We start from the raw sequence: 26425 nt of genomic DNA on the forward strand, positions 1-26425 counted from the left end.
CTAGAGCTCAAATTGTGTCCTATCAAGCTGGCTAGGAATAAAAAATGGCATCACCTGGACATCTTCCTTTTCATTAATTCTCCCTTAATTACTGTAAGTTTTCCAGCCAAATTTTTGAAACTGCTACCTGAGTAAATGGTAGGCCAAGGCCATCCTTGTCTCTAACTATTTACCTGGTAGGAGGTTCCCTCTTTCAGTTTCATAAAATGTCAACAAGCACTTTGTACACAATCTTGGTTGGAGTTTTCTACTGTTGTCTAGGATATATTTTTGAAAGGAATTAACAGGTTAAAGGGCATGGACAAGTTTACGTTCTTGACACATAACTGCCAAGTGCTCTCCATTAAGTTTGTGCCAATCTGCCTGCTCCCAAGGGGGTCAGAATACTCACTCTCCACATTCTCCACAAAAGTAGCATTTTGGAGACAATTTCATACATGAAGAGTGATATCTATGTTTCATTTTTATTTTCTTTTATTATAAATGTCTCAGATAGTTATTCACGTTTATTGGCAATTTGTATCTTTTAGTGAATTACCTGTTCATGTCATTTGCCTATTTCTCTAGCAGGGTTATGTTTTTAGTATTTAACTGTGCATTCTATTTTATGTCACTGACACTGTCTGTCAGACTTTCATGATCTTTTGAACCAATAAATGCACATATTTTTATATAAGCAAGAAAACTGACTTTCTCTTTGCTATCACTGTCATTCAGTTGTGTGCTGGTAAACCAGGTTGCTCACCACCACCACCACTCCCCCAAAAAGCCTGATTTGTAGCATTTGCCAATACCTGCAGTATAAATATTTCCACTATGGTTGATTTCTAGCTGCCAACTGACACGATTGCAAAATTCCTGAATGTTTAACAGGAAGCTCTCACAATCTATACAGACAAGTTCCAGCAGACTACTGTTACATTGCTTTTAGGTTTAGAAAGTTCTTCTCTACGACAAGGTCAAGCAAATATATGTGTATGTGTTCTCAAGAAAAGTTTCTTAGTTATTTTACTTTTTTTATTACCCAAGGAATATATGTTAACTGAATAGAATCAAAAAATATAAATCAATAAAAAGGAAAAAAATAAATCAATGGTAATCTCACTGTATACAGATAAACCAATATCATTTTTGTAGTAACCATGCAAACTTTTTTAATGTAAATGAACATGATTTAGTCTCTTGATGCCTGCTGCCAAATTGCTGTTCAGAAAATTTGTACACACACACACACACACACACACAGAAAATTTGTACACACACACACACACACAGAAAATTTGTACACACACACACACACAGAAAATTTGTACACACACACACACACACACACACACACACTGATAGCATTAGACTGTATGCTGTTTTGTTATCTGCCCTTCTTAATTTATAACACATTATAAATATCTTTTCGTGTCAGTAAATATCTATCTATCATGTATTGTGGGCCAGGAGTAAATGGTCAAGAAAGAATTCTTGAGACGCTTTTGCTGCAAAAGGTGTTTTTATCAAAGCACAGGGACAGGACCTGTAGACAGAAAGAGCTGCACTGTGATTGTGAGGAAAGATTGATTATATAGTTTAAAGTGGGGGGGATAAAGACAAAGAAATTTCCAAAAGGATTTTCATATGTTAAAGAAGATTTACAGGATCCTGGAGATCAGGCTATTGTCAAGCTAAGGTGTTTGGCTTCTAGCAAAGCATTAAAGTTAGAGCAGTTGTGAATTCCTTGAGTGTCATGTTCTGCCTGTCTCAATATTTGTCAACGGACTGCAAGTTGTGAGGAAATTTAATTTTATCCACATTTCTTTTGCCTCTGTTCTCCTCATCATCTACAATTTTAGTATTGGCTAAATAACATTCCATTTTATTTACAATGCATATTTTAATTAACAATGTATTTAACCAATCTTCTGATGTTAGGTATTTAAGTTGTTTTCAATTTTTGCTATTATAAACAATTCTGCCATAAGCAGCATCTTCATGCATTTCCTTAGGATGTGTCTGAACAATTATTTCTTTAGGATATATCCATTAAGTAGACTTTCTTAATCAATGGACATAAATTCATGCTATTATTCTCTGCTTGTTCTTCTACTACTATGAGTGATATGTCTTTTTTATGATTATTTAATCCAAATTTAGGATAGAATTTTAAGTTGCTCATCTTCTATATAATTCAGTAGCCCACCAACAATTTCAATTTCCCTTCCCATCTATTGGTTCTACTGATTACATAACAGGGTATTGACTGGAACTTTCCCTACGATTTGGATCCAAAACCAAAGACAAGAAAGTGTTATATACCCCTTGTTCTTAAGAGAGCTGCCAAAGGCCAAGGACTTCCATCAGGGCATTCTAAAAAGCAGCTGAACCAGACAATGGCCCTCCCCACCACTGCCTCACTCTCATACTTCCCAGACACCTGAGAGTGCTGGGGACGGCAGCAAGTCAGCAGCACTGGGATACCAGGGTTTATGATCTTAGGCTGCACCCTCTTCTCCTCAGGGGAGAAGTAACATCCTCTCTCCTTTTCAAGCCAGGTAAAGGGGCTATGCCAGTAGAATCACTTATGGAGACTGGACAGAGAGACTAAGCATTTGTTTCCTTAGGGGAATGCTGGCTTTGATACACAAATGTGCAGGACACCCCTCCCCTCACCCAAGGGTTGTCCCTCTCTGAGGAAACTCCCAGGGAGTTTAGGAGTGTAACTAAACAGAGGACCCGGTATCTACTCTCATGGAGGTTTCTGTTGGAGTAACCCTTGCCAACAGGTAATTAGAGACCTGTGATCATGTACCTGGGAGAAGGGGTACATCTCCATTCACCTTCCTTGGTCCACATACTCAGAGAAAGCACAAGAGGACTTCATTCATCCCGGTGACTCCATGTAAAAAGAATGGAGGCAAGAGCTATGGAAAACAGAGCCAACTGGCCAGTCTGAGCTCTTGAATGACTTTGTGGAGTAGACACAGCTACCTATCCTAGACCTCCTGACTATATTTGTCCTACATTTAAGAAAGAAAGAAACTTCTATCTTATTTAAGCCCTTGAGTTTGAGGTCTCCTTGTTCTGTACCTTAACCAACACAATTATAGAAAAGGACATCTGCCTTCCAACCCCTCATTCCTGGTCTCTACATCAGGTCCAGAAGAGACAGCACATGAGCAGGGGAGGAACAGAGAAAGAGGGAGACACAGGATCCAAAGAAGGCTCCAGGCTCTGAACTGTCATCACAGAGCCCAACGTGGGGCTTGAACCCATAAACTGTGAGATCATGACACGAGCTGAAGTGGGACGCTTAACCGACAGAGCCTTCTTGTTGCCCCTAGATTGCACTTTTAATACCTTGAAGGGCTAGAGAGATATGAAATCTGCTTGAGATATTACTAAGGGATGAGAAGAGGAGAACTTTAGAATTCAGTTAACTGAGTGGGGAAAAATAAAAACTACTTCATATTTACGCTTGGCTCTGTTGAGATTCCTTATAAACTTACCATAACTAAAAACCTCTAGAAAGTCCCTATGGCCTTAGAAATCCCTCCAGGTCTCTTTGTGATTTATTCTCATTCTTTTCTAATCAAATCACTCTCAAGAAATCTAGACAGAAACTGACTTCCTCCTTTCTCAGCATTGTTTTTTGTGTTTTCACTCTCATTAAAACCCAGACTCTAGCCCATGTATATCCCAGTCACCTACCATCTCTTTCCCATTCTCCCCCACCCATCCATTGCAATCTCTTTACCACTACCTCTCGTTTGCACCTCGGGACTTCCCAAGCTGCTTCTTTCATATTTTTCCCTCTCTCCAAGATAGCATTTATTTATTCTACTGCCACACCCAGTTGAGTCTCCAAGCCACCAGAGATAGTTGTGTCTTCCCCAGGGTGGTGGGTTGAATAATGCCCCCTTCCAAAAAAAATTCCTGTGCACTTGGAACCTCAGAATGTGGCCTTGTTTTGAAACAGGGTCTTTGCAGATACAGTGAGAAGTTAAGACAAGATCATACTAGATTAAGAAGGGCTCTAAATCCAATGAGAGTGTCCCTATAAGAGACGGAAAAGAAGACAGGAGAAGGCCATGCGAAGATAGAGGCAGGGACTCGGGTGATACATCCACAAGCCAAGCAATGGCCAGGATTGCCAGCAACCACCAGACACTGGGAGAAAGGCACGGGACATTTCTCCCTCAGAGCCTCCAGAAGGAAGTAAGCCTGCTGACACCTTGATTTTGGACTTCTGGCTTCCGAAATTGTGAGAGATCAACTTCTGGTGTTCTAAGCTTTGTGGTAATTGGTTATGGCAGCCGTGGAAACCTAACACATCCAGTAAGGCTGCCAGTTGGATGCTTTCTTTGCTCACGGCTCCCTTTCAATTCCAACTTTGTGCCCACTGTGCCTTCCCTTTGAAGGGCCATCCCCGCCACAGGCTGAGGGCCTTTATGCTGAACAAGGCTTGCCCAAAACCTCTGAAGCCAGAAGCACTCCCTAATCATCTTTGCCATGTCCCATTCCTTTGAACCTGTCACCTTATTGACATGCTTAGTTTTTATTCTCATCACGACATTAATAACTAAAAATATATTAAGGCAAACTTCCCAACTTGTGGCAGTAGATTTGGAGCATGGAAAGGCATCACACAAATATGAAGGAAGGGGACATTCTATTTGCATGGAGTTTTAAGATAAAAATGAGGATTTCAAAGGCATTTTATGCTTGTGGCCATTCAGAGCTATTCATAAATGTGTGACATAGTTTGTTTGCTGTTTTGTTTTGTTTTGTTGGCTTAGAAAACAGTCCAACAGAGGCAAAGGAAAATTTACAACTTGAGAGAGGTCCTGTGAAGGAGAATTAAGTGCTCTCTTGAAAGGCAGAGGAGGGCTAATGCCAATAAAAGATGACTCTAATAAAATTCCCTTAATGCTTATTTCTTTACAACTATTAATTATGAAACTGGTTTATTATTAAATAAACTCAGTTATTGAATGAGCTAACTCCAGAAGGAAAGGACTTTATTTTTTTCTCTAACCACTGCCTTACAACCAGGTTTTGTGGAATCTTTCTCTATTAGGATCTATTCAGAATCTACCCTGAATCTTGGGCAGATGCCATAGATTTTATTGACAAGTCATATTATAATAATTGCACCTCTATTTCAGGCATTAAAATGTCCGGGACAGTCCAAGTAATATCACTCTCACACCTAATTTAAAATTTTGCTTGGCTCCATCTCAGGTCTTTCTTGCAGTGAATCAGGGAATAAGGGTGGTCAGTTTCTTTTTTCTTCCACCATCTTCTCTGCTTTCTTTATATTCTGGATGTGCCCAGACCACTTCAAGGGAAGAGTATTTTAGACAAAGAGGAGCAAATATCCCTGCATTTAACTATTGGGTAAGGCAGACAAGCCATCATGTCGGCTCTTATTATGGCAGAGTCCAACTGTTGTCTCTTTCACAGGATGTATCTGTTGGTTATTCAGAGGTCTCAGGTGGATACCCCATTGCACAGTTCCTTGATGCAGGGGGCATATTCTCTGGCTGATCGCTTGCAGCAATTCCCCCCATACATCTCTTCCACCTAACCCCATGGCTTCTATTACTATAGTCCCTTTGCAAACAGGTTGCCCTGGTAGCTGAAGTCCCATCATGACAACTCAAGCCCACCTACCCTTCCCATAGTCAACATGGTCTACAAGAAATTCACAGACTTTGCCATGACAAAAAATGGAAGTCAGGTTGCAATCACTGCTTCTCTTCTCTCCTCATATTCCCATTTTGGGCTATCCACATCAACCTCTCACCTACTGAATTCTCTAGGTGGGTAGCACTCATCCATTCATTTCAACAAAATTTATCAAGCACGTATATTTTCAAAACATGATTTACCAATCTTTATGTGCACAATCCCCACCCCTGCCACAAAACTCCCAGGGACACTCATCAGGCCCTTCCAAGAGCTCTCACATCATGCACTGAATTTGTGTACTCTTGTTCTTCTACAAGCTGCAGGCTGAGAGTGGGATGCCAGGATACTTTTATATTATGCTTAGAGACCCTCTCATTCACCTTTGGAAGAAATCCAAAGCAATCTCCCCATAGGTCTAGAACCTCTACTTAATGATATCTAACCACCCTTTTGAATCTATTCTGGAGATAGGTGATATGTGTTGGTAGTTACAAGGCTCTTTCTGCTATTCTTTAATACATCCAGCCTGGCTATGTCTAGTATCTCCACTTAAAATGTGGTGGCATTTATTACCTTTTGTCAGCTTTTTTTTTTTTTTTTTTTTTTTTTTTAAATTTTTTTTTTTAACGTTTATTTATTTTTGAGACAGAGAGAGACAGAGCATGAATGGGGGAGGGGCAGAGAGAGAGGGAGACACAGAATGGGAAGCAGGCTCCAGGCTCTGAGCCATCAGCCCAGAGCCCGACGCGGGGCTCGAACTCACGGACCGTGAGATCGTGACCTGAGCTGAAGTCGGATGCTTAACCAACTGAGCCACCCAGGCGCCCCACCTTTTGTCAGCTTTGAGGCATTTGCCAAAACTAAGACAACCAGAAAACTCCTATTCAATAACCAGTTACAAATAAAGTTGGCTCGGAGTTTCCTTTGCAAACAAATAAATCCATGTCTTTGTCCTTAACAGCCTGTAACTAAAGGCTATACAGTTGACCCTTGAACAACATGGGGGTTAGGGGTGCTGACCCCCTGTGTAGTCACAAATCTGTGTATAACTTTTAACAACCCCAAAACTTAATTACCTCAATAACCTCAACTTACCTTAATAACTTCAAAATGGCCTCCTGTTGACCAGAAGCCTTACCGATAACATAAATAATTAACAAACATTTTGTATGTTACATGTATTATAAATACTGTATTCTCACAATAAAATATACTATAAAAAAGAAAACATTAAGAAAGTCACAAGGAAGAGAAAATATAATTATAGTACTGTACTGTAAAAAGCCCATTAAAAAAAAAAAAAGAACTACAAGCAGATCCATGTAGTTCAAACCCATGTTGTTCAAGGGGCAACTGTATTTTCCTTTATATATATAAATTATTATGTCATGAGTCCCCACTGGTTAATTGCATATTTGTGTGACAGCGTCAGAAATTTAATAATTTCCTCAGATGTGAACAAAAATTCTTTATTTTCCATAACTGGTCTAATTTTTTCCCAAGCTCCAAAGTTGAACAGGATGACAAAGCTCACCCAGAGTTCAATGAGGCTCCATAGGACACTCCAAGGGCCATTGGGTACACTTCTGAGTTTGACTTTCCTTGCTGCCATAAAGTCCCACAAACTCCTGCTCACACAGACTCTCTTTGGGAAAGGAGAAGGGAGAGGAAAGGTCCTTGAATGACCATTTACTTGTGTGTTTCCACTCAAAACTGAATGGTTGAACCAGAAGAGACTGAGCTACCTGTAATAGGCAAGTTTGAGCACCACCTCAGCCTCCAGCCTTGGTCCTCAGCTTCGTTAAAACCTAGTTTTCATTTAGTCTTCCAGAATGTGTAGATATAATAGAGGTATCATCTAGACAGAAACTTAAAACCATCATGTTCATCAGAATCCAAGTTAATGATGGTTTCTTAAATTGAATTTCCTGATTTTTTTAAAGTTTCTGCATTATTGTTTTCAGCAATTAATGTCAACTTCATGTTAAAAGCAGCTCTAATATTAGCCCAAAAAAGTCCATGTTTGCTCTTCTCCTTGGGCCATTCCAAGTAAGTCCGCTGTGTCATGAGAGCCTTCAGCTTGTGATACTTGCTGGGAATGCAGTTCTGTGGAATGGGTTCCAGCAAGATCAGGATTAAATTATTAGATCCTTCATGAAAGAGATTGTGATGAGCAAAGTAGAGTTCATAATGACACCACTCACTCTGAACAAAGTTGGGAGACAAAACAAAGATGGACTTGTAACTTTTCTCAATGCAGTTGATGATATTCTCCACAATGCTCTTGCCAGGAACAAAGTTTCTCTCATGGAGACAAATCCTTAGGTCTTCTTTTTCTAGGTAAGGTACCAGTTCATTCTTCACCCAGGCAGAATCGTGTTCACTGTATGAAATAAAAGCATGGAACTGAAGGGTTCTTTGGAGTTCTTCTAAGGGTAGGTTCCTTGCCCTGTGCCGGGTCTGGGTCCACTGACACACCATCCTGAGATACCAGGGCAGATCAAAGTACATACAGAGGGCAGTCACAGTAACAGTCAACACCAGCACAGTGACCCCAATGGTGACAAGCAGCAGAGCTGTGTTGCAGGATAACTGAGACACATGAAAGTCCTTTAGTGGGGTTCCCTTATAACTTTCTGGATAGTCACACTTATAAGAATCAGGCCAACCCTCTACCACTTCACTTGATACTTGGCCTATATTCTGGATAAATTCTCTTAGCTCACAGGTGCATTGGAATGGATTGTTTCCTGCTCTTATGGACCTAATCTTCTGGCAGCTGTGGAAGAAATCAGCTGATGGGTTGGAAATTGAATTATGGTCAATGATCAGTACAGAAAGGCTGCTAAAAGCTCCACAGTCAGGAAGGTGGGCTAAGGAATTGGAGGCAACATTGAGTTCTTGCAAAGCTTCTAGTTTCATGATTAGTTTAGGAATGCTCCTTATTCGGTTATCATAAAGATCAAGTACCTTGACCTTAGGAGGTAAACATCTGAAAACAGAGTCAGTAAGTATATTTGAAGACAAATTTAACACCGCTATACTCCCACCCCAGGTGCAATTTCCATCATGTCTATCATATTCCAAAGAATTCCAACTAACATCCAATATTTTCAAAGATGTCATATGCTTAGTCATGAGACCTATATTGTAAAGGCCTTTTAATTTATTCTTTTGTAAGATAAGGGTTTCCAATCTAACTAGTTTGGAACAGTTTTGAAATACACTGTCTGTGAAAACATTCTGGGTAAAGTTCAAAAATTTAAATGTGCTTGATGTCTGAGGACAAAGCATGTGTATAAAAGGTGTATCTGATAGGGTTAACATCATAATGTTCATCTCAGAAAAAAATGTATATAACACCGTCTGTGAATAAATAAAAACTCTGTTTGTAACATGCTCTATTTTCAATGCTTTCAGTGCTGTTTTAGAATAAGTAAAATCTTCTTCATCAATGCTTTCAACTATTATTAAATTGTAAATATTGAGATATTCTACAGGTTTGGGCCAAAGAAATTGAAAAACTCTAACCAGGCATTTCCAAGTTGTTTCCACATGTTTGAGAGTAAAATTCAGTAAAGTTGGGCCTCTAATGAGTTCTGATAAAAATTTAATTAGAATTTGACAGTTGTCGTTATTCAATTTAATATTAGTCAGTTGTAAGCACCTTAAACTGTTAACTGATATGTTCACTTGGACAGAGAATAACTGATTTGGGTGAAAAACAAGGTGGAGTGTTTTTGTATTCAGAATTTGAAGACTTTCTGTTTCACTTTCTTTTGCATAATAACCTTCTAAATCCAGAAGGATGTGACTTAGATGCAAATGAGCAATTGGTAGCAGATCTAATTGTCGTAACCTTGTACCACTTAATCCTAAGAAATTCAGTTGCGTCAAGTTGCCAAATTCCTTACAGATGGGCAGGACATCAAAGTCATTGAATGAGAGGTCTAAATGCTTGAGACTCCTGATAAGGTGGCAAGAGGTCTTCTGCAACTGATTGTGAGATAAATCCAAATATTCCAAATCCTGGTTGAACTTGAAAATGCTAAAATCGAGGCACTGGAGTCTATTATAGGAAAGTGTCAAAACTTCCAGCCGTAAGAGATAGCTAATGTCAGAGATGTGAAGCTTAGATATGTAGTTTTGAGATATATCTAAGACTTTGGTTTTTGGTGACAGGTCTTTTGGAACATGCGTAAGTTTCATTTTCGACATGTCTACTGCAAATTCACTTTCATCAGAGAACTGGATTATGGTTCCAACTATTAAGGTCAAAATGTACACAAAGCAAAAGCTTCTGGTGATAGATTCTTTGTCTTTGGTCATGATGTTTAAAAGGCTATTCCCCAAAGGGTTGTGCTGTTCTTCAGGGCATCTTGATATGTGTCCAAATTCTAGAAATACAATATACATTAAGACATATAAATATTGGATGATTGCTCTCAGACCTCCACTTCCTAACACAAAATCCCAATGATCTTTTCATTCACTATCAGAGTCATTTCTGTTTGCATATGATATATTCTCCAGTTATGCAGCTTGCTGGTACCAGGGGAGGCAATACAGACCTTATCATCAAAAAATTGTGCTTCTGTGTTTTAACCTGTCTAGGCATTCTCTGAGGGATGCACTCAGGGGCTTGGCTTTGTTTCACTCTTTTCAGAACTTTCTCAGGGCTGGAGAAACCTCCTGGGTAATGTTTACTGAAAATCTTTATAGGCAAATATACTAGCCACAGGCACTGGAACAAGGAATAGCAAATGTGACAAACAGCACACACATCAAAAAGCCAGGGAAGGAAGAAGCTCACAAAAGAGATACGTGGTAGATAAGAGTCTTTGGAAATCTCCATGTGAACCAGGAAATCTAGAAAGCCACCCATGTCTAGGGCTGGATGCATGTTCAGAAAAGAGCTAAGAAAATCCTAAACTTTCACCTTTGGTTGACCTTTGGCTCTGTGAAAGCCGAAAGTGAAAGCTAGGGCAGAGTTGTAAACAGCCTGGATAAACATCCAGGAAATGTTTCCACACAGAACCAATCTACAAAAATCCAAAGTTTTGTTTCATTTTATCTCTAGATATTTAAGAAAATCTCTATCAAACACTAGCTGGCCACTAAGTGAATTAAGCACAGAATACAATGGCCACACATAACAAAGAATATAGTCTTTACAAAATAGTTTAGAGCAGTCACTAAACAAACAGCCAACAGTACTCCCATGACAATCAGCAACAGCAAACCCTGGGAGACAGGAGAACCTGAGTTACCACATTATAATATTCAAAATGCCTACTTTAAACAACAGAGGCATGCAAATAAATTATAAACTATTACCCATTTATAGGAGAAAAAGGAAAAGAACAAAGTTAGAGAACTGACACTACCTGGGGCATCTGGATGGCTCAATCGGTTAAGCATCCAACCTCAGCTCAGGTCATGACCTCACAGTTCGAGTTCGAGCCCCGTGTTGGGCTCTGTGCTGACAGCTCAGAGCCTGGAACCTGCTTTGGATTCTGTGCCTCTCTCTCTCTCTCACTCTGTCCTTCCCTGGCTCATGCTCTGTCTCTCTCAAATATAAAATAAACATTAAAAAAAAAAAGAAACTGAGAAGTGACGTTACCCAACTTCAAGACTTCCTATAAAGCTACAGTAATCAAGACAGTATAATACTGGTGAAAGAATGAACAGATCAATGGACCAAAATGAATAACTCAGAAATAGGCCTACACAAATATAGCCAACTGGTCTTTGACAAAGAAGCAAAGGCAATTCAGTAAAGAAAAGATAGTCTTTTCAACAAATGGTGCTAGAACTACTAGACATCCATATGCAAAAAAACAAAAAACAAACAAACAAAAAAAAGAGAGGATCTAGACACAGGTATTACACTTTTGACCAAAATTAGCCATAAATGGATCATAAACCTAAATGTAAAACATAAAACTAGAAAACTTCTAGGGGATAATATAGGTGAAAATTTAGGTCACCTTGGGTTTGGAGATGACCTTTTAGACACAACATCAAAAGCACAATCCATCAAAGAAAACATTGTTAAATTGGACTTCATTAAAATTAAATTTTTCTACTTTGCAAAAGACACAATTCAGGCAATGAAAAAACAAGCCACTGGCTGGGAGAAAATATTTACACAACACATATCTGATAAAGGACTTGTGTCCAAAATATACAATGAACTCTTGAATTCAGCGATAAGAAAATAACACAATTTAAAAATGGGGAAAAGATCTGAACAGAGACCTCATCAAATAGCAAATAAGCATATGAAAAGATACTCAATGTCAGATGTCACCAGAGAATTGCAAATTAAAACAATGAGATACCATTACACACCCATTAAAATGGCCAAAATCCTGAAACAACACCAAATATTGGTAAGGGTATGGAGCAACAGTGATTCTCATTCATTTTTGGTGGGAATTCAAAATGGTACAGACATTTTGGAAGACAGTCTGACAGTTTCTTAAGTGCACTCTTACCATATTATCTGGCAATTACAATCCTAGGTATTTACCCAAATGAATTGAAAATCTAGTCCACAAAAAAAGCTTGCATGTAGATGTTTGTAGCAGCTTTATTCATAACTCCCCAAAACTGAAAGCAACAAGATGTCCTTCAGTGGGTTGAAAGGTAAACAAACTGTGGTATATCCAAACAATGGGATGTTATTCAGTCCTGAAAAGAAATAAGTGATCAAACCACAAAGAGTCATAGAAGAACCAGAAGGCATATTTCTAAGTAAAAGAAACAAATCTGAAAAGGCTACATGCTGTATAATTCCAACTCTATGACATTCTTAAAAAGGCAAAACTAAAGATAAAAAGATCAGTGGTTTTTAGGGTTTTGGAGAGGAAGGGATGAATAACCAGGGCACAGAGGATTTTTAGTACAGTAAAACTGTTCCTTCCATATGATATTATAATTGTGGATATATGACCTTATGCATTTTTCAAAGCCCACATAACTATATAACACAAAGGCTGAATCCAAATGTAAATTATGGACTTTAGTTAATACTAATATATCTATTATATAATATACCACACTAATGCAAAATGTTGTAATAGGAAAAACTGTCTAGTACCCGAGAAGGGGTACATGAGAACTTTCTGAACTATTTACTCAATTTTTCTGTAAAACTAAAACTGCTCTAAAAAAATAGAGTCCATTAATTTAAACAGAGAAGTATATAGAAATGCATCAAAATTTCTGTATATTAATTTTGTATCCTGTGACTTTACTGAATTCATTTATCAATTCTAGTAATTTTTGGTTGGACTCTTTAGGGTTTTCTATATATAGTACCATGTCATGACAAATAGTGAAAATTGTACTTCTTCCTTGCCAATTTGGATTCCTTTTATTTCCTTTTCTTGTCTGATTGCTGTGGCTAGGACTTCCAGTACCATGTTGAATAAAAGTGGTGAGAGTGGACATCCTTGACTTGTTCCTGATCTTAGAGGAAAAGGTCTCAGTTTTTCACCATTGAGTATGATGTTAGCTGTGGGTTTTTTATATAAGGTCTTTATTAGGCTGAGGTATTTTCTCTGTAAACCCACTGTGATGACAGTTTTCATCATGAATTGATGTTATACTTTGTCAAATGCTTTTTCTGCGTCTATTAAGATGATCCTATGGTTTTATCCTTTCTCTCGTTGATGTGATGTATCACACTGATTGATTTGCAAATACTGAACCACACTTAATCCCTGGAATAAATCCCATTTGATAGTGGTCAATGATTTTTTTTCAGTGTATTATTGGATTCAGTTTGCTAATATTCTGTTGAGGACTTTTGCATCTGTGTTCATCAGAGATACTGGGTTGTAGTTCTCTCTTTTTTTAGTGTCTTTATCTGGTTTTGATAACAGGGTAACATTGGTCTCATAGAATGAATTTTGAAACTTTTCTTCCTCTTCTATTTTTGGAATAGTTTGAGAAGACTAGATATTAACTCTTCTTTAAAGTTTGCTAGAATTCATCTGTGAAGCCATCTGGTCCTGAACTTTTGTTTGTTGGGAGTTTTTTGATTACTGATCCAATTTTATTGCTAGCAGTCTATTCACATTTTCTTCTTCCTGATTCTGTTTCAGTAGGTTATTACAAATGGATTTTATCCATTTCTTCTATGCTGTACAATTGGAAATTAAGAATAACAATACCATTTATAATTGTACCAAAAATAATAAAATACCTAGGAATAACCTTAATCAAGAAGGTGAAAGGTCTGCACTCTAAAAACTATAAAACATTGATGAAAGAAAGTGAAGATGACACAAAAAAATTAAAAGATATTCAATGCTTATGGATTGGAAGAATCAATACTGTTAAAATGTCCATACTACCCAAGGCAATCTACAGATTTAGTGCAATATGCCAACATCATTTTTCATAGAACTAGAACAAATAATATGAAAATTTGTATGGAACAACAAAAGACCCTGAATAGCCAAAGAAATCTTGAGAAAGAAGAACAAAGCAGAGGTATCACAGTGTTAGATTTCAAAATACACTGCAAAGCTTTAGTAGAAGAAAGAAAGAAAGAAAGAAAGAAAGAAAGAAAGAAAGAAAGAAAACAAAAAAACCCAAAACGATACGGGCACAAAAATAGACACATAGATCAATAGAGCAGAATAGAGAGCCCAGAAATAAACCCACATTTACATGGCCCATTCATTTACAATAAAGGAGGCAGGAATATACAATGAGGAGAAGACAGTCTATTCAGCAAATGGTGTTGGGAAAACTGGACCACTTCTTACACCGAATACAAAAATAAAATCACAAAGGACTTTAAAAATTGGATAAAAAAGGAGAAGAAGTTAACATAAATGGTTTCTGAAGAAACATGGGCATTGACTTACTAGACAAAGGCTTAAATCAACTGTCTTAGAAGTTAACTATGTGACTATGGTCTCTTTTCTTTGGACTCAGAGAATACTTTATTCTCTTTTAAAGGGCAGTCCTTTTATCCCTCCAAAATATTATATCACTCCTTTTGAGAATCTAAAATTGTACAAAAGGGCAATCAAAGAGCTATTGCCAGAAACTACAAGACATTCTCAAGAGTCTACACCAGTATTCAATTTGGCCATAACTCTGCCATCTGCTACAACCCGTGACTTCTCATGGGCGAAAGGTTAACAAACCCATTTATCTCTTTCTCTAGTGACTAATCTTACATAGGATTAACTTTCTAGCTCTTTTCTGAAAATATGACACATGTAAAATGTCCACTGTGTTACCAAAAACATTACTTTTGGGTAAAATGACTCTTGAATGGTAAACAGCATCCATGTTAAAAGGACCGTGTATGAACTAGAAGTACAAAAGTAGGAAGCCTGTGTTGTATTTCCTCTCCTATATCTTTCTGAGAAAAATGGACCAAGTGTAGCCTATTGGGGCTGTGAGTCTGAATGACTAGGTGAGCCTGAGAAAAACTCATCGTGGTCATTGTGAAGCCATGCCCACCACTGGCCAGACTTTCAGATCCTCAACCCAGTTTGGCCAGGGCAACATGAGATAAAAGGAACAGAGAGGAAGGTGGGTGACAGGTTGGAAAGCCAATCTACCTGTGGCTTGATGGCTAAATCTCTGTGGCACATGACAGGATAAGTCCTTTTGTGAGGGTGAAGATTGGAATAAGACCAAGTTTGTGTCACAAGGAAGAACCACCTACTCCCTCCACCTCCATGACTTGCACCTCACCAAAACCAGTTGTGGCTGGGCTGGCACAGGTGATACCACTGTTTATGGAGCCATTTGAAAAGATATGATTAATATAGTCCAAACTGGGCATTCATGACTGGTGAAGGGGTGGAAGCAGGCACACCAGCCCACAGATCCCATGCTTGTGACTGAGACAAAGGGGTGGGGATATAATTGTGCAAAAGGGCAAGCAAGAAGCTAGTCTCAGAAACTAAGAAATACACTCATGAGTCTATACCATTCCAGCTCTGATCTGCGTGGAAAATAATTTATGAGCTCCTGCAGGGAACACAAGCTAGCAGGACAGATGGGGCTCCACAGCTGCCTAACTCTAACTGCAGTATCCTAAAAGCAGCAATGGCAGCTGGGATGGCCCCTGGGCAGCATCCTGCACATACACTGGAGCGCCCACAACCACACCTGCCTGGGAACCACCTACAGGTAGACGTTAGAAGTATTCTTACAAACCGGGAAAAGGTAGACAAGATAACATATACTCTACTCTTTGTGGACACAGGAATTTTTTTTTTTAGTCATAGGATCTCATTCATTGACACAATTCCCATAAAAATGGATATGTGTTTTTTCCAACTCATATCAGACTGAAAGCAACAAATTGAGAGAGACATGATAATCTGAATACATCAAGTTCCTACAGCTGACACACTGAAAAAACAGGAAAAGCTAGAGAGATATTAAAAAGGACAATGAAGAAGTCAGAAAGCATGTAAATTTGGAGCTGCTGTATATAAGAGATAACAGCTTTTCCAGAGCCCAGAAAGTTTCACTGTACTATGACAAATTACAGACAATGATATTCATGACACTGATGCTAAGTGAATGAGGAAAGATTACTGTCTGACAGGTGGAGGCTGGTGCATGAACCCACAGACCCCATACTTGGAACTGGTACAAACGGTTGGAATGTGAGGTTCACTCTACCCCATTCAGGAGGTGATCTGCACAAGTAAACATCTAGAAGCTCCCAGGAGACAAGAGCAGACAACAACATTTCTTAAGTAGGACCTCGTGTAGCAGGAATAATTGAAAGCAGATTTTTGACTACTTGTTGCTCAGTTTTATTAACAAAAGGACCCACTGTTCATCATCTAAGGGTATATTGGAAATAGTAAAATAGTTGAGATAAGTAGTGTTTCAATTAACCAGTCTTTGAAAAAAGTAAAACTCTTCTGGGTTGGAGAATTTCATTACAAAATGGCATATGGTTAAAAGTCCCTCACTTCTTCTCTTGTAGAACCTCTCCCAATTGCCAGCAAAACAGCCATGAAAACACAGAAACTTTTAAAACTCACCTTGCCACCAAAAACAAAGAAGGGTAGAAAATTAATGGAGGGATCCAAAAGCATCTACACTCATGAGAGGTATCAGGAATATATTAAGGAAAACATGGTATACTCTACCTTTGTCTCAGGAAAATAGACTTCCTGACAAAGGGTGGGAAAGAATTTTATTCCTCTTTCTGTTCACATATCTCTGTTTGCAGATGTATGATCTTTCATGTAGAGAGTCTGAAAGACTTCATAAAAAAAAAAAACTCCAAGAACTATTAAATTCAGTAAAGTTGCAGGATACAAAACCAACTTACAAACGGTTGCATATCTATTCATGAACAAACTATTTGAAAAAGAAAGAAATAAAACAATCCCATTTACAAATGCATCAAAAAGAATAAAATACCTAGGAATAATTTTAACCAAGGAGGTGAAAGACCCGTATACTGAAAATTATAAGACTTTGATGAAAGAAGTTGAAGAAGACACAAATAAATAAAAAGATACCCATATTCATGGATCAGAATTGGTAAATTCTTCAAATTGTTAAATTGTTAAAATGTCCACATTACCCAAAGTCATCTACAGACTCAGTGCAATCTCTTAAATTTCCAATGGCATTTTTAACAAAATCAGAAAAAAGAATTCTAAAATTCATATGAAATTACAAAAGACTCCAACCATCCAGAGCAGCCCTAAGACAGAATAAAGCTAGAGGCATTACACTTCCTGATTTCAAACTATACTACAAAGCTGTACTAATCAAAACAGTATGGTATTGTATGTTATTAGCATAAAAACAGACAAATAGTATGGAACAGAATCAAGAGTCTAGAAATAAACCCATGCATACACAGTCAACTAATATTTGGCAAGAGAGTTAAAAATACTTGATAAGGAAAGTATAGTCTCTTCAGTGAATAGTGTTGGGAAAACTGGATATATGCACATATTAAAGAAGTGGACTCCTATCTTACCCCCCTTACAAAAAAAAGTACTCCAAATGGATTAAAAACTTAACTATAAGACCTGAAATCATAAAACTGCTAAAAGAAAACATGGAGGGAAATCTTCCTTACATTGGTCTTGGCAATAATTTTTTGGATCTGAGACCATCTGCCTATGTTTTATAGGAAACAAAAACAAAAATAAACAAATATATGAAAAGGGATTAATATCCAAAATATATAAGTCACTCATACAGCTCAATAGCTAATAATAATAATAATAGTGATAGTAATAATAAAAATTTTTAAATAATTTTATTAAAAAATGGACAGAAGACCTGAATAGAAATTTTTTTTTTTTAATTTTTTTTCAACGTTTTTTATTTATTTTTGGGACAGAGAGAGACAGAGCATGAACGGGGGAGGGGCAGAGAGAGAGGGAGACACAGAATCGGAAACAGGCTCCAGGCTCCGAGCCATCAGCCCAGAACCTGACACGGGGCTCGAACTCACGGACCGCGAGATCGTGACCTGGCTGAAGTCGGACGCTTAACCGACTGCACCACCCAGGCGCCCCTAGAAATTTTTCTAAAGAAGACATACAAATAGCCAACTGGTATATCAGAAGATGCTCATTGTCACTATCAGCAGGAAAATGAAAATCAAAACCACAATGAACTATCACCTCACACTTGTTTGAATGGACATTATCAAAAAGACAAAAGGTAACCTGTATTGACAAAGATGTTGAGAAAGGGGAACCCTTGTGCACCGTGGTGGGAATGTAAATTGGTATAGCTATTGTGGAAAACAGTAAGGAGTTTCCATTTTAATGTTTAATTTTTTCCTCAAAACATTAAAAATAGAATTGCCATCTGATCCAGCAATCCCATTTCTGGGCATATATCTGAAAGCAATGAAATCACTGTCTTGAAAACCATGCATCCCCATACTCATTGCAGCATCGTTCACAATAGCCAAGGCACGCAAACAACATAGGCATCCACTGACAGATAAATAGGTAAAGAAAATGTGAGATATTTAGAGAAAGATAGAAATAGATATAATGGAATATTATTTAGTCATTAAAAGAAAGATATTCTGCCATTTTTGACAACATGGGTGGACCTTAAGGGCATTAGGCCAAGGGAAATAAAGTCAGACAGAGAAAATAAACACTGTATGATCTCACTCATATGTAGAATCTAAAAGCCTAACAGATAGTAGAAAGGGAAGGGGTTGCCAAGGTCTGGGGGACAGGGGAAATGAGGAGATGTTGGTCAAAGGTTAAAAACTTCCAGATATAAGGATGAATGAGTTCTGGGGATCTAATGTGCAGCCTGGTGATTATAGTTAACAGCAGTGTATTATATACTTGAGAGTTGCTAATAGAGTAGATTCTTACAACCAAAAATAAGAGATCATTATGTGAGGTGATGGATGTGTTAACTAACGTTACTGTGGTGACCATTTTGCAGTGGTCATATATACACAATTATGTTGCAGATCTTAAATTTATAGTGTTGTATGTTAATTATCTCAATAAAACTGGGGGGGAAAGAAGTAGGGAGGGACTTGAGGGTACATATTACATTCTGAGATGTGCAAGCCATACGATACTTGTAAAGGGGTTAAAGATAAGAACACTAGGGAGCCGTATCATCGGAAATTACAGTTTGTGTATATAATACTCCATTAGGTCAAAGTATCAGAGAATTGGGCAATGAGAATAAAAGAGGCTACTACTTCAGGCTGGTAAAAATAAATAGCCCACCATGAAAATATAACAGATAAGAACACTTACACAGTGAATAACTGCATCAAAATTTACAAAGTAAAAATGCTAAAAACACAAGGAGATATTGATAGTGAAAACATTTAGTGCATTTCTTTGGGTTACAATTAGATCAAACAGCATAAGACAATCATAGGAGGATTTGGATGAAATAATTAATAAAGGATTTAATAGAGACTTAGACTCTATAAAAAAAAGTATATTATATATCTAAGTCCCCAGGTTTCATGGAGCATTTTACTAATATTGATTCTTAAGTCAAATTTTTTAATAAATACCCCAAAGCAGAAATTGTCAAAGTCATATTTTTGGGTAAAAAATAAAATTTTTTAAAAAGTTTATTTATTTATTTTTGAGAGAGAAGCAGTGAGAGTGAGTGGGGGAGGGGCAGAGAGAGAGGGAGAGAGAGAATCTCAAGTATGCTCCACACACTGTCAGCACAAAGCCCAATGTGGGGCTAGAACTCACAAACGATGAGATCATGACCTGAACCAAAACCAAAAATCAGACACTTAACTGACTGAGCCACCCAGGCACCCCACAATAAACTTTTTAAACCATTTTTTTTAAATGTCCTAAACATTTTCTGCATCAAAAACATTGCGTTTTCAATTGCAAACATTAGAAAGTATGAGAGTCAACAGGGTGATATGCACATACTTTAATCTTCTCCTCTTGCTCTAAATCCCCAGAATGATTGTGGAAAAAATACGCACACACAGGAAGAAAAGAAAGAAAAGTCTTTAGGGAAACTGAAACCAAGAAAAGTCTCTGAGATCCACAAGCAGATTGGACTATGATAGAGTACTAACTTCCAAAGGATGTCCAACTCTTCATCCCAGAACTTGTGAATATTCTATTACATGGAAAAAGGGAATTTGAGTTGAAAATGGAATTAAATTCATTAATCTGCTGACCTTAAAATAAGAGGGTTATCCTGGATTATTCAAGTGGAACCAATGTAATCACAAGGGTCCTTAAAAACTAAAGAGGGAGGCAGAAGAAGAGGTCAGAGTGATGTGATGTAAGAAGGACTTGAGCTGCCATGAGGAAGGGGCCACGACCCAAGAAATGCAGGTAGCATTCAGAAGCTCAAAAAGGCAAGTAAATGCATTTTCCTCTAGAGCCTCCGGAAGAAATGTAATCTTGTCAACACCTTTATATACGCCCAAAAAGACTTATGTTGGAGTACTAACTTACAGAGCTGTAAGATAATAAATGTGGTTTTTTAAGCCACTAAGTTTGCAGTAATTTGCTATAGCAGCAATATAAAATTAATACAGACTACTTTGGTCCACCCTCCTGATAAATAGGCTGTGAAAACAGATCAAGAAGCAGTTTGATATGGAGCCTCAACCACATTTTGGGTTGCACAATCAAAAAGCATGGCACTTACAAAACAAACACCATAATAGAAAGTAACCAGACTCAAGATACAAGAGAAGTTAACACCCAAGGAAACTATCAATGTTATCCTCAGATACTGAGGATTGATTGATAATGATATCCTAAGAGAGAGAGAATTCTAAAAAAGAATGGAGTAGGAATCATAGAAATTAAAAACTTAATCATTGAAATAGAAAACTCATTAAATGAGTTGAATTGTAGAGTAGCAATGCTGATGTGAGAATTAGTGAGAAGACCAAGAAGAGGAATTTCCCCAAAACATAGTACAAGAAGCATAAGAGACGGAATATATGAAAGAAATACTAAAAGACATGCAAGACAGATCCACCATCTGAATTACCAGAGGATAGACTATCCTCTGAAAAATAAGCTGATAACTTTATCACCCCAGCCCCAAAAAAGCCATAACAGGGATGCTAGAATGAATATTTTGCAAAGAAAGTAGGAAAGTTTATTGCTAAATTCCAATCAGTATTGATGACAAAAATTTTAATAATGATCTGGAACTAAAATTGCCAATAATTACAAGGGAATTAGTAGACAGTGGGGGAGAGGGAAAGAGTGAACTGCAAGTATGTTGTGATCCTTGCCTGATTGACGAGAATCTATAGATAGAGACAAGTTAATTCAAAGTGCTAATTCAAGAAAAATACAAGTTTAAGTATGTATATTATAAAATTAAGAGTAATTATTAGAAAATACAACAAAAGAGGGGCGCCTGGGTGGCTCAGTTGGTTAAGCGTCCGACTTTGGCTCAGGTCATGATCTCGCAGGACGTGATTTCGAGCCCCACGTCGGGCTCTGTGCTGACCGCTCAGAGCCTGGAGCCTATTTTGGATTCTGTGTCTCCCTCTCTCTCTGACCCTCCCCTGCTCATGCTCTGTCTCAAAAATAAATAAACGTTAAAAAAAATTTTTTAATAAAAAAAAAAAGAAAATACAACAAAAGAGACAAACTCCAATCATTTGAGGGTGGGGAAAAGCTTAGAATGAAGAAACCCTAATCCATCTAGCACTGTACTGAAGGAATAGCACATAATGATTAATTAATATGTTTCTAATATTTTAAGAATGGCTTATTATTAGCAAATCTATGACAATAACACATCAATAGATAAAAGGAAAAGAACAGATGAGCATCTCCATGGATGTTAAAAATTTACTTGTTAAATTTAGCATTCATCTTTGACCAAATATACAACTTTAATTAAAGTAGATATTGAAAAGATACGTTGAGGGGCACCTGGGTGGCTCAGTGGGTTAAGCATCTGACTTCAGCTCCGATCATGATCTTGGGGTTTGTGAGTTCAAACTCTGCCTCAGGCTGTGCTGACAGCTCAGAACCTGGAGCCTGCTTTCGATTCTGTGTCTCCCTCTCTCTCTGTCCCTCCCCTGCTCACGCTAGGTCTCTGTCTCTAAAAAATAAACATTTAAAAATTTTTAAAAGAAAAAAATGGGGGCACCTGGGTGCCTCAGTCAGTTGAGCATCCAGCTTTGGCTCATGTCATGATCTTGGGGTTTGTGAATTTGAGCCCACATAGGGCTCTGTGCTGACAGCTAAGAGCCTGGAACCTGCTTGGGATTCTGTGTCTCCCTTGCTCTCTGCCCCACCCCCACTCACACTCTGTCTCTGTCTCTCTCTCTCTCTCTGTCTCTCTCTCTCTTTCAAAAATAACATTAAAAAAAGAAAGAAGAGATACTTTGAAAACCTGATGAAAAATATATTAAGTATCTAACTTAAAGGCATTTCTGTTACATTCAATGTCAAAGATGCCCACTGTTATTTAACACTGTTCTAGAAGTTCTAGCCATTGCAATTAAGGTGAAAGGGAAATGAGAGACAGAAATACAGGAATGCAGAAAATAAAAATATCACTCTTTTTAGATTATATGATTGTTAGTGTGTAAAATCCAAGAGAAGTAATGGAAAAACTGTTAGAACCAGTAAAAGAGTATGATAAAGCAGTCAGTACAAAATAAATTATTTTTTGAAAAAGAAATCTGTCTAAAAATAGTGGGTTGTCAAATAAATCATTACTATCTCCATTTAACTAAATATGACTACATGGCCTTTAAAAATAATAAAAATCTAATTCCATGGGAAATTGCTACTATCTTTATGTAAGTGACATAAAGTTTATTTTTTAAACAGGTAGCAATAAATACGTGTAGATATATGTGGAAAAATTAAGATACATATCAAGATATTAATAGTAATCATCTCTACATGGTAGGATTATAAGGGAATTTTATTTTCCTTTTAGCTGTTACCTGTATTTTTTTAATTTTCAACAATCAAAATTAAGAAGAACACATTATTTGCTCAGAACATTTACCAAAAAATTCAAAATCAATAGTTAATAATATGAATTATGCCCAATCTCACAAAAAATAAAAATGCACTCTATGTTTATTGCAGCATTATTTATAAAAGCCAAGATATGAAAGCAACTCACGTGTCCAACCATAGATGAATGGATAAAGAAGATGTGGTATATTTATACAATGGAATTGTGACTCAACCATAATTATTACTTGACATTTGCGACAACATGAATGGATCTATAATGCTAAGTGAAGTAAGTCAGACAGAGAAAGACACATATCATATGATTTCACTTATATGTGGACTCTAAAAAACAAAACAAATGAATAAACAAACAAAAAGTAGAAAACAGACCCATAAATACAGAGAACAAACTGGTGGCTGCCGGAGGGGAGAGGGTGGAGAGATGGGCAAATGGGTGAAGTGGAGTGGGAGGTATTGTCTTCCAGTTACGGAATGAATAAGTCAAGGTGATAACAGGTACAGCTTAGGAAATATAGTCAATGTTACTATAATAGGGTTTTATGGTGACAGATGGTAACTACACTTATAGTGAGTATAGCATAACATTTAGACTTGTTGAATCACTATGTTGTATGCCTAAAACTAATGTAACATTGTATATCAACTATACTTCAATTTTTAAAAATGCACATTAAAACAAAATAGGACATAACATCTAGATGAATCATGATCAGTTTAGACAGACCCAGCAAAGAAGGCACCTGAGTAACAAGGGGAGAAAGGATTTTAAGATGAACCCCGTATTAGATTCTATTAAAAAATAATAAATGTTAATTTTTTATAATGTTCTTTGGTCATGTAGGAAAATGTCCTTCTTTTAGAGATATAAAATGAAGCACTTACAGATGGAATGTTAGGATGTCTATAATTTAAGATTTTTAACTGTAAAAAGATAAAGTGAATCAAATGGGATTTTTTATTTCTTAAAGATTAAAAAAAGAGGTATTATTGTTACCTGCCAAATTTGAAATATTCAAAAATATAACAGCCAGCGTTGGCAAGTGGGACTAAAATAAGAACTCTTGTTTACTACTGGAAGAAATGAAAAATTAGTACAACCTTTCTGAAGGACAATTCGGTCACATATATAAGTTCCTTAAAAACATGCCTACCCTTAATTTAGCAATCCCACTTTTCAGAATTTTCTTCTAAGGGAATTATCGGAAATACACCTAAAAACATTGCTATGAAAATGCTCTTGGCGTGATGAGAAATTGAAAAAAATGATAATGTCTACTGTAGAAAATAGTTTCATCAGTTATTAAACCTATAACATGGGATAGCATGCAGCCTCAAATATTGCACTTTTGAAGCAATATGTTATATAAATATAATTTCTATTTCTATTTATTTTAAATATAAATTATAAATAAATATAATGTTAAGTGAATAAGAGAATATAAAATTGTACATGTAGGAGGATCTAATTTTGTAAAATGTGATAAAATCTGACAAAATACACAAAGCCTAGGGAAAAAGAATGGGAAGAAATATATCAGATGTTAACAGTCATTATCTCTGCATCTCTGAATCATAGATACATTTAATTTTCTTTCTTATACTTTTGTGTATATTTGAAAAATTTTTAATTTTGATCTGTTTTTAACTCAAAAGATTTAGCTCTGGGGCGCCTGGGTGGCGCAGTCGGTTAAGCGTCCGACTTCAGCCAGGTCACGATCTCGCGGTCCGTGAGTTCGAGCCCCGCGTCAGGCTCTGGGCTGATGGCTCGGAGCCTGGAGCCTGTTTCCGATTCTGTGTCTCCCTCTCTCTCTGCCCCTCCCCCGTTCATGCTCTGTCTCTCTCTGTCCCAAAAATAAATAAAAAACGTTGAAAAAAAAAAAAAAGATTTAGCTCAAAATATAGCTAATGTAAAAATATTTTATATTTAAAGAAGCATGCTGTATTATTTGGGATATCGACATATACAGAAAACGTCTTCCACACGATGCTAGATAGTTGACGCTGTGGATGGGAACCCACCCAGAGGTCCCTCCACGGTGTCTGTTCAGGGGACTGAAACTTAGCCACCTGGTCGGAAAGCTGACCAGCTGCCCTGTGAGCATCCTGCCCCCCAAACACAAATATTCCTCCAAGGGCATTTATATCCTCAAGCGATTCCTCGTGTATACACTTAACAAGCCAGTCAGGAGCTTTTCTATTTAAGAAAAATAAAGGAGAGGGGAAAAAAGGGAGCAGAAGTTCAGAGAGTTCATCATTTGTTTTAAAAGGAAGTAAAGAGAGATAAAAGGTAAACGTTTTTTTTTTTTCTTTAATGCATCAAATAAAAAGAGGGAGAAAAAAGACAGATGGAAGAAGCCCTGTTTCAAGGGGGAAGAAACTGTGGTGGATAGGATCCATGAAAATTCAGTCTATGAAAAAGACAAGATGAAAAAATATTAAGTGAGGTTAAGTGTGAGTCCGTAGTCAAGTTAGCAAATACGCAAGAAAGACACTGCTTTATTTGTCAACGTTTAGATAAGAGACCTGGAAGAAATCAGGGCTAGACCCGTCCCTGCCACTTCCTCCATTTAATAAATGTTTATTCAGAGGGCACTACGTGCCAGCACTGTGCCAGGCGGCAGGAGCCAGGGATAGAACTGTGAACAGCACTGCTTTCAAAATACTCCTACATTAGTGACAGAGACCAAGGAACACATACAGTGCCGTGTGCGGGGAAGATCAAATGCCCGTGCCTACTATAAAAATACATAAGTTGTGGAGCGGCAGAAACTGCTGCGCATGTCGCTGAAAGAGAGCAACTGGAGAGAGGTGATGAGAAATGTAGACGAAAACAGAACCAACATCCTGTTTTTCCCTGAACTATGGCTGCAGTGCTAGTGATTTTTATACCTTTTCAAGACAGTCATAAAAAGACCCCCTACTTTTTATCCGCCTTGTGAATTCCAAGGACGTTCACAACATGTTTAAAAAGACACCTAAAATCATCTTGCAAATATTTCAAAGAAACATTTTTTAGTAACTGTTTCCTATGTAATTGTTGATATTTTCCTGCATATATGAAGTAATTATTCCACAATTTGAAAAAGCCATAAAAGCCTTTTTACTTACCAACGTGTTTCCTTCTCAGAAGAAGAGAAAGTAACTTCTATGTGATCAGGAAGATAAAAGTGCTTGACAAACTGCGTGTCCTTCGTGGAAGTAGAGCAGGACCATAGAAACTGTTTTCTGCCATCTGTTGGACCTTCCTGGAATTACTCCTAGAC

General features: G+C 37.4%; 3 protein-coding genes across 6 annotated transcripts in view; 1 reads left to right on the top strand and 2 right to left on the bottom strand.

Annotated features, from left to right (window-relative positions):
* Positions 1–26381, bottom strand: part of TLR1 (toll like receptor 1) — a 47289-nt gene extending 20908 nt beyond the window's left edge. The window contains exon 1 of one of the 2 annotated variants that reach the window (XM_078446207.2): positions 26271–26381. The gene's annotated coding sequence lies outside the window, so the exon portion shown is untranslated. Of the gene's footprint in view, positions 1–7216; positions 7309–26270 lie in introns of those variants that run through there. The other variant, XM_078446209.2, reaches the window with a different exon arrangement.
* FAM114A1 (family with sequence similarity 114 member A1) overlaps positions 1–26425 on the top strand; it is a 117029-nt gene that overhangs the window by 5219 nt on the left and 85385 nt on the right. The window lies entirely within an intron of this gene.
* Positions 2204–26381, bottom strand: TLR6 (toll like receptor 6). 3 transcript variants are annotated; one of them, XM_081795507.1, is made up of 4 exons: positions 26271–26372; positions 12218–12378; positions 6513–10079; positions 2204–6255 (listed from the first exon to the last, which is right to left on the bottom strand). In XM_081795507.1, exon 3 carries the CDS (start codon positions 10009–10011, stop codon positions 7597–7599), a length of 2415 nt encoding a protein of 804 aa, XP_081651633.1. In that variant the 5' UTR covers positions 10012–10079; positions 12218–12378; positions 26271–26372; the 3' UTR covers positions 2204–6255; positions 6513–7596. The 3 variants fall into 3 exon arrangements, with proteins under 3 accessions (XP_081651633.1, XP_081651632.1, XP_081651631.1); XM_081795506.1 differs by lacking the exon at positions 12218–12378 and having other exon boundaries at positions 26271–26381; XM_081795505.1 differs by lacking the exons at positions 12218–12378; positions 26271–26372 and having other exon boundaries at positions 6513–11567.

This window comes from Panthera onca, chromosome B1 (genome assembly GCF_046562875.1).
Source record: "Panthera onca isolate mPanOnc1 chromosome B1, mPanOnc1 haplotype 2, whole genome shotgun sequence".
In the NCBI taxonomy this organism is placed as follows: domain Eukaryota; kingdom Metazoa; phylum Chordata; class Mammalia; order Carnivora; family Felidae; genus Panthera; species Panthera onca.

Excerpts from the sequence above, each read along its gene's own strand:
- TLR6 (XM_081795505.1), bottom strand. The coding sequence starts at position 10,098 with ATGTATATTGTATTTCTAGAATTTGGACACATATCAAGATGCCCTGAA.